Source organism: Semicossyphus pulcher, unplaced genomic scaffold (assembly GCF_022749685.1).
Source record: "Semicossyphus pulcher isolate SPU_LCO1_2020_fin unplaced genomic scaffold, fSemPul1.0.p SCAF_7, whole genome shotgun sequence".
Taxonomy (NCBI): Eukaryota; Metazoa; Chordata; class Actinopteri; order Labriformes; family Labridae; genus Semicossyphus; species Semicossyphus pulcher.
In genome coordinates this window covers 20,263,663-20,271,614 of record NW_027211748.1, presented here as the reverse complement: position 1 = coordinate 20,271,614, position 7,952 = coordinate 20,263,663, and the positions used below count along the sequence as shown (strand labels likewise).

The window sequence follows — 7,952 nt, the reverse complement described above, 5'->3', positions numbered from 1 at the left end:
TTTTATCATGACTATGCTGCTCTTGCTAATCTCTACACTTGTGTACCACTATTATTGGTATCCTAACTATAAGTATGTATTATCTGTTGTTGTTGTTGTTGTTGCTCTCTTTGCCTGTCTCTATCCTGCATCTCCTTCTATCCCATTTTTCGGCCCATCCAGTCGAGGCAGATAGCTGTTCAACATGAGTCTGGTTCTGCTCGAGGTTTCTGCCTGTTAGAACGCTTTTTTTCGCACTGTGCCGAATGTTGCTAAGTGCTACTCATGGTGATTCATGTTGGGCCTCTCTCTAAATAACAAAGAGTACGGTCTAGACCTGCTCTTTTTGTAAAGTGTCTCGAGATAACTTATTATGATTTGGCGCTATAGAAATAAAATTGGATTGATTGATTTGTTGAGGTAGACCAAATTAGAATAAATATACACATGTAAACTGTGTCACCTACATGATTTTTATCACCACTGTCTACATGTGTATAAATACGATATTAATATATGTAAATATAATTTATTTTATATTTTCACAGTACAGCAAGTACTTGTTTCTATCATAAACTTGTAACATTATATTCATGTTGGATGTACACAACCACTTTGTTTTGCTTTTATCTTGATGCTTTTGTTTCGTTTAATATATTTCCAGTTTTATGTTCTAATATAACTGAAACACTTCTTTTTCTTACTTACGAATAAGCTTTAGTTTTTAAATGTAAAATCTTAATCTGCAATGTAATAAATTCCCAATAATACAATAAAATCGAAATTGCACCGTACCTGAGTAAGTGTAAATATATTCTCTCACTCAGTACTTCAAAATGAAAGCTTTAAAAGCAATGATGAGAAATAATCCACAGCAACAGAAAAATAATTCCAATTATATCATCATTTTATTTCATATTTACAAAACCAAACAAAATAGTGTCAAATAAGAGGTTGCACTTCTTTAACCGTGCTCTGGGCATGTTTACGTCGGCCCTGAGAGTTGAATAGACTGCACCCCCCTGAACCCCCCCTGCAGTGACAACCACAGGCCTTTATGCACCTCCACATCAGCGTCCCCTCAGCTGTGTTTCACGTAAATCTGAACTCTATTCAGTGCACGGCTGACTGAATCCTTTCACAGTACCCCTTTATTATACAGTTATTGATGAGCTGATGGTCGTGTGAATTCTAGAGCTCTCGCTATAGTTACAGCAGTGAAATTTGTCTACTGGCATCAGCAGCGGGTGGAAAGTGGCGGTTCGAGTAAACAAACCACGAACTAAAATGTGCTAACATCAGGCTGTTCTTGCCCACCTTTTCTGGAAAGAACATAATGTACTTTTAATTGAGGGCACAGGACATTCGATCATGTTATCAGGTGGTAAACAGCTCGTGAAAGCCACTGTAGTGTTCCTAGCAGGGACCCCACACCAAAGAAAACATCACTCTGCACATTAAAAACACGGGGAATCACGAGGAAAGCACTTTGCACAGTAACTCTACACTATAATGATCACTTTAACCACAGCAAAGGCATCCGGAAATCATCATAGCAATCATTTTAAATCCAGACTTTGGTATGGGGAACACCAACAGGGGAGTGGGTCTCGTTTCTTTGCCAAGTTAGTTGGCTAGATTACAGTAGGTGGCAGGAACTTTTAATCCTCTTTTTAATTCTCTAATAATTAACAAATGTACACTCGGTTATTTCCATTTTCCTTACATGTTAGTATGTGGTTAATTTTTAATTTAAAGCCTATACAGACTGTACAGAAACAGAGTTGTTGTAAATAATGAGGTACCAAAGAATCATCACTTGCTCGGTGTAAATCTGGGATGATGTTGCAAATTCATTTTAAAACAATAATCTCAAGTGCTAAGCTGAATGATAGCAAAATCTGTACCTTTCAATAAGACCTAAAATAATAACTTAAAAGTCATTTTGCAAAGGCACTGTTTATACCCGTGAGGTGGTGTGATAGATTTTTACCATGAGGCTAAACAGTAGAAACACAGGAGGGTTGCAGCTGTATTTTCTCAGTAAAGGAATGATGCTAAAATTAACCAGTTAAAGACCTAATGTCAACCTCTGATAAGCTAACACAGGGGTGTAAAAATGTTCTCCGTTGTGAGGTCAGTGATTTGAGACAGAAGAGAGTGTATTAGTGTGTGTGGTTCCTGTTAGTTTTCATGCATACTCCTGTTGTTTCTGCACCCACACACACACCTTCTGCTTGAGGGAGAACAGTGTCGACGGTCGGGTCACACTCCTGCCTGACGTTGGCTTCACTCTCTGTCATGCTTTCCTCATTCAGTTCCTGCCTGATGCTGACGCTCACACAGAGTGTCCCTCTGGCTCCAGTGCTTCTGATGGACCGCACCGCTCCCTCTTCACATGATGGAGCACTGCTCTGCGGCTCCGGCCCCAACGCCCCCTGGGAGATTGAGGGACTCCATGTCGAAGTTAAAACCCGGAGGCTAAAGGGGAAGAAGAGAGAATGTGCACACGTGTCAGCTAGGCTCGGGTGAAACGACAACACATGCCAGCAGACAACATCAATTTGTAAATAGATTTTTCCACACTGTTTATACAGTGACAGTATCACATAGCCAGACCCTTCTCTACTTTTCATTTTAGTGCTGTGCCAGCCATGGAGAGTGGTCTGGCTGATCCCATTATAATTCCATATTAAAGCAAAACAACTCTGGGTTGGTTGCATTTCTTTAAATAAATCACAATCATCCATTAGCATTAGCATTAAATTAGCTAAATCCAAGCAAAAGAAAACACCACATGAAACAGCAAAAAAAAGGTATGTCAAATTTGTGATGTGTCTTTGTGAGAGGTCTTGCTTGGAATATCAATTTTTATCTATAAGTAGTTGGCAAACATTGAGACACATTGTTAGAAAGCAAATGTTCTAATATACGGGACCTTAAAGGGCCAGTTCGCTGATTTTCAACCTCAGTCCTATCATGCTATCATGGGGAGCTAATGCCGTTATGGTAGGAAAAAAATGCAATTTCTCTCTGTGCCTTTGGAGGACGCTATCTGCTTCTCCAATAGGCCCTGGAAAACCTGCGCCAGATAACGCGCATTGCGTAGTCTGGCCAGGGAGCTCGCTAAACTACACTTCCTCAATCTAGGACGCCCGCCTCTGATGTCATGTCTCATTCAAAATTGTCAGGTTTGAAATGTAGACTGCAGACCTGAAGATTTTTAGTAGTGAAATGGTAGTATTTCACTTCAGCGTCTCTCGCTGAGCCGTTCCTTTCAGAGGGAGGGGCGCAATGCACGCTGGGTGTTGTAGGAATGTAGAATGGGCGAAACTACAAGCTGTTTGGACAACCTTCTCCACAGCTATGGCACCAGTTTCAAATATTATTGCTTCTATCGATTACAGAGAACACCAGCTTTGACTGACGGTGGCTTTTTCCAGGGGCCAATTTCTCCTTTAAAGAACCAAGCACACTTGCCTCATTGTCAAGACTATTTTCAACATGTACATGTCCATATTCACAACATTCATGTACTATACGCTACACATGTTGACTGACAGCAGCTGAAAACTCACCGCATCACCTGCCAGCTCTTTCGGTGGTTGTCCCAGGTCTTGCAGCTGTAAGTTAAAGCATTTTAAATAAGCCTCAAGTCTATTCACAATAAACAAATCAATAAAACTGTTTCAGTGCTATGCAAACCAAAGCCAATGTAATGGGTCAATTAAGTGTATTGTATCAACATCATAGAAGCACTTCATCAGTGGCAGTAACAGTTGATTTGTACTTCAGAGTCTTTCATGTTTAACTATCCAAAACACCAGGCGATTAAATGCAGAGTGCGTTTACCTTTTGCATCAGGTCCATGATGTTCTCAAACGTGCCGTCTTTATCTGCTGCCCCCTCCTCCTCCTTCTCAAAGTGCTTACAGATCTCTCCCATAATCTTGGCCTGCTGGCCATAGCGCTGGTAGTCCTCCGGGCTCAGGCTTGGCTTGTTGGTATCCAACCATTCTGGGTACTACGAGGGTGAAGGAGTTTTATGAGTAACACTTTGTAATGGAACTTGAGCTAAACATGATTGATGGTAAAAGAGATACAAACCTTTGCAGTGATCTCTTTGAGAGATGGATAAAGCACTTCCTTAGAGAGGAGATTTTGCATGATAGACTGCATGATAGGCAGGATGTTTCCATCATCACCACCTCCTTCACTACCCTCTTCTAGTCCCAGGCCTTCTAGAGCCTTGACGAGGTCATCTCCAGCCAGTCCTGACGTCTTTAGAAAACAACACAGGTAGTCTGTAAACTGCTTCCATCACTCTGAACACTTTCATTTGATCGATTCTAACTTTACCCACCTGCAGGTTGTCTGCATTTTTGGCCAAACCCCGGAGGGTGTCTTTAAGACAGGAAGTGAATTCTTGTTGGGAAGCGGTGTCGGTGCCTGTTCAGAATACACATATGACATTGAGGCTTCAGGAACAGCAGAGTGAACGTATCAAAACCACAAATAATGTAATCTCTAGGCCTTACCAACTTTGCCTGCAGCCTCCGACAGTTTATGGAAGTGCTGCAGTAATTCTGGCTCCTCTTGGGCCAGCTCGGTCATGGCCTTCTCCCACTCCTCCTTGGCTTGGGTGGCCATGTCCCCCTCGAACAGAGTCTCGAAAAGCTTGCAGTCTTCAAGCAGGGGTGGCTACAGAGGCAAAAGAACAAGCTTGTTAAGAACATTCTAGATATCTTTGGGGGAAGGCTGTGAACACCAAACTGTAATAAACCTGCTGTAAGTGGCAGGTCTCATTTTTGGAAGTGTTTGTATCGACAGAAAGAACAATCTATGCTACATAATACTTGTACTAAGTTTGGTACTACCTCAGAAACAGTCCCTGAAAGTAATTTGAATATGCAGTGAAGTTTTGGTGGAGGGTCTGAACTTTGAAAACTATGTAGGTTACACAACAACCAACCAGCTGATTGACAAACAAGCCAGCAGTAAATGTAAAAAAGTCCAAAACAGAATGATGAACTGCTCAAGTCAAGGACTAAAAACAGACATACACAAATACATTGACTCTCTCAGATTGGAAACCATGACCTGAAATAGCCTGTACATATCTATTGCACCATTGAGGACGCCAAACAAGACTAAGAGCTTGAAAATCACTCACAAGCAGCAACCACATAACAAGTACAGTTCAGTTAGGAGAGAATATATGATTGAATTAAAGTGGAGGCTGTTATCATCTAATTCTTTTAGAATGTGCAACAAAACAATATGTGAATACTGAAGCAGCACAACCACTATACAAACACACCTTCTCGGCACCGCTGGCTGAGGAAGAGGCGGCTGCAGGCTCAGGGGCTGGAGGGGCTGAGGTCTTGTCGAAGTCATCCAAGGCACCTGAAACAAAGTGATAACATCAGAACTATGCCAGTTAACATTATATAGTATTGTAATGTAACAACCCTAAGGTACTATTCAGACTACTCATTCATAAACAGGTTTAAGCTCTAACTGCAGAAAAGGTATAAAACAGCTCCAGCAGCATATTTCAAATAATTCTGCGGTGTCAAATACCTTAACAGTTAACCCCTTTATGTATCCTATCTTACTCACTGGTAATGCATGTTTATTTGTTTTCGTTATGACAATCAAATGGATGCTTTTTGGGTCTTTTAAAGTTATGAACAACAACAAAGCCCTGAGTTTAATGTCTTAACTCATAATACAGTTGGCGACATACTGATTACTTTTAACTTGTCTTAAAGAATAGGAATGCCAAGGAAATATACATCTGCCAGATTGTTAGGTACACCTCGCTCAAACGAATGCAGTTTAATGTTACAGTTCTGCAATAACATTACAATGTTACTGTGTTATTGTTGATCATTTTGGAAGCTGTAGTTTGTGGCGTATCAGTCAATAAGATTCAGCACTTTGTTATGCTCCTGCTTAAATTTACACGATTCATTTTACTGCTAAACTTTGCACATGATCCATCTTGAATATGCAGAACCACTTCATCATTGTTAGGGATGCACAATATGCCGATATTTACCAACCCTTTTGATAACGACATATTAGGCACATGTTTCTTTCCACCAAATTGCAGAGAACATCAAGTCTCCCCTGTAGTGGAATTGATATCATGCCTACTCTTATTGTAGTGGACAGCTGGCAGATGCAGAAAGAACATAGTACAGTGCTTTTTAAAAATGCACACATTCACTGAGCAATATGAGAAAAGGACTTAAACTTAAGTTATTCACAAAATGCCATAGTTATTTTTTATGAGACATTTTTTTTCAAATAAAACTGTAATATTTGTCAAGCTTTTTTAGGGAATCATCGAGCATTTAAGCATAATTAAAGTGTTGTTTTATCAGAAGAAACTGTAATGGCACATTAACACCTTAAATCGCTGTATTTGCACATTTGCACATTAACAACCTATATACTGTAATTGCACATTTACAACTGTGAGGACTGTATGGTACATTTAGAGCTCTACCTCCCTGTAATGTCTGTTTGCATTTTCAATTTATGTCAATTTTAGATTTCAAATTTACTAGAGTAGGTCTACCTTTCAGTTATATGTTCGTTAATATTTAAGATTCATATTCCTGTTAGAATTTCTGGATGTATATATTCCTTTCTTCTAGTGTTAGGGTTATGTTTACTATCTATCGATCTATCGATCTATTTATCTATCTATCTATATCTGCAACACAATCTACAGTATCCAAAATCAAATTAACAACTTTCCACACAATTTCATTAAAATTGGAAATTGTAACCTTCATAAAATTCTGATTTTTGCAGGATTTTTGTATGAGACTGCATTACTTTTAGCTACGTATACCCAAAAATCTGGCAACTTAGAGGAGGCCTATCTCTAGTTACAAAGCAATATGCATAACACTATTAGCTTTACCAAACAGAGATTCCCAAAGGAAAGAAAATAAAGGCTGACGGCAGAAACACTCATTTAACTGACAGCTCAGCCGCCATGTTTAATCATCAGATTCATTAAATCTAAAGCAAACTCGTCAAAAAAATTCAAGGGCAAAGGCATTATGTGTGAAAACTGCTCGCTTTATATGGCTCAAAGCTAAATTAGCAAACATTAGCAACCATAGATTACTTTATCAGGCAGCCGCATGGAATGAAAACTATTCTTGTATTGTTTTGGCCCATGATATGACAGGCTGTCAGCGTTCACTTGAGCTACTTGTCGATATCTGGGATCCAAGCCGGAGGTCCCATCAAGCACACAAGCTAACCAAGAGATAGGTGTTCCCAGCCAAATCGCGGTATCGTTTTAGACAACAGAACACACCGTGTCGGATAAAAAGCGGGTCCCTATAAATAAATAATGTCCACCCTTACTGTCCAACAATTCGTCCAATTCAGCATCGTGTCCGGTGGACGGTTCTCCTGCTCCCGACGCCATGATGCTACCTTCTCCAAACACCCACTGAGCAGGTCCCCGAAAACTGACGTTTCTGACTGTAAAAATGTCGCGGAAACGGTGACGTCACTGCTCCAGGCTGAAATCTGGCGCCATCTGGTGGCAGCAACCAAAAACAAAGAACACAAAACAAAATTGGAACCAAACAAATAGAACCATTGAAAACACCTATCCAGCTGCTGACTGTTGCACTTTTTTTTTACAGCTGAGATTTAATAAGATGTATTACTTTTTTGTCAGCTTTTCTATTTATGCTTAGTCACGTTCAATTTGGCAAACTCATTATATCTGATGATGTATAAAAATCAATAATATTTCATTTGATTCAGGCCTGTTAAAAATCCTCTCAGTATTTTAATACCTATAGTTTAATTGTATTATGTAGAATTTAAATCCTCTGCTGTTTCCTGTAGTAACAAAAGCTGAAGTAGTTAATAGTAATTAATTTATTTAAGTAAACCCTCTTTAACAGTATTTTTTCTACAAACAGAGAACAC

At 39.6% G+C, this 7,952-nt stretch overlaps 1 protein-coding gene across 1 annotated transcript; it reads right to left on the bottom strand.

Moving 5' to 3' along the window:
* Positions 1 to 877: 877 nt before the first annotated feature.
* Positions 878 to 7,456, bottom strand: pex19 (peroxisomal biogenesis factor 19). The gene is made up of 8 exons (XM_069684873.1): positions 7,374 to 7,456; positions 5,299 to 5,384; positions 4,517 to 4,679; positions 4,342 to 4,427; positions 4,086 to 4,259; positions 3,832 to 4,002; positions 3,558 to 3,602; positions 878 to 2,460 (listed from the first exon to the last, which is right to left on the bottom strand). The coding sequence occupies exons 1-8, from the start codon at positions 7,435 to 7,437 to the stop codon at positions 2,374 to 2,376; spliced, it is 876 nt and encodes a 291-aa protein (XP_069540974.1). The 5' UTR covers positions 7,438 to 7,456; the 3' UTR covers positions 878 to 2,373.
* Positions 7,457 to 7,952: the final 496 nt, after the last annotated feature.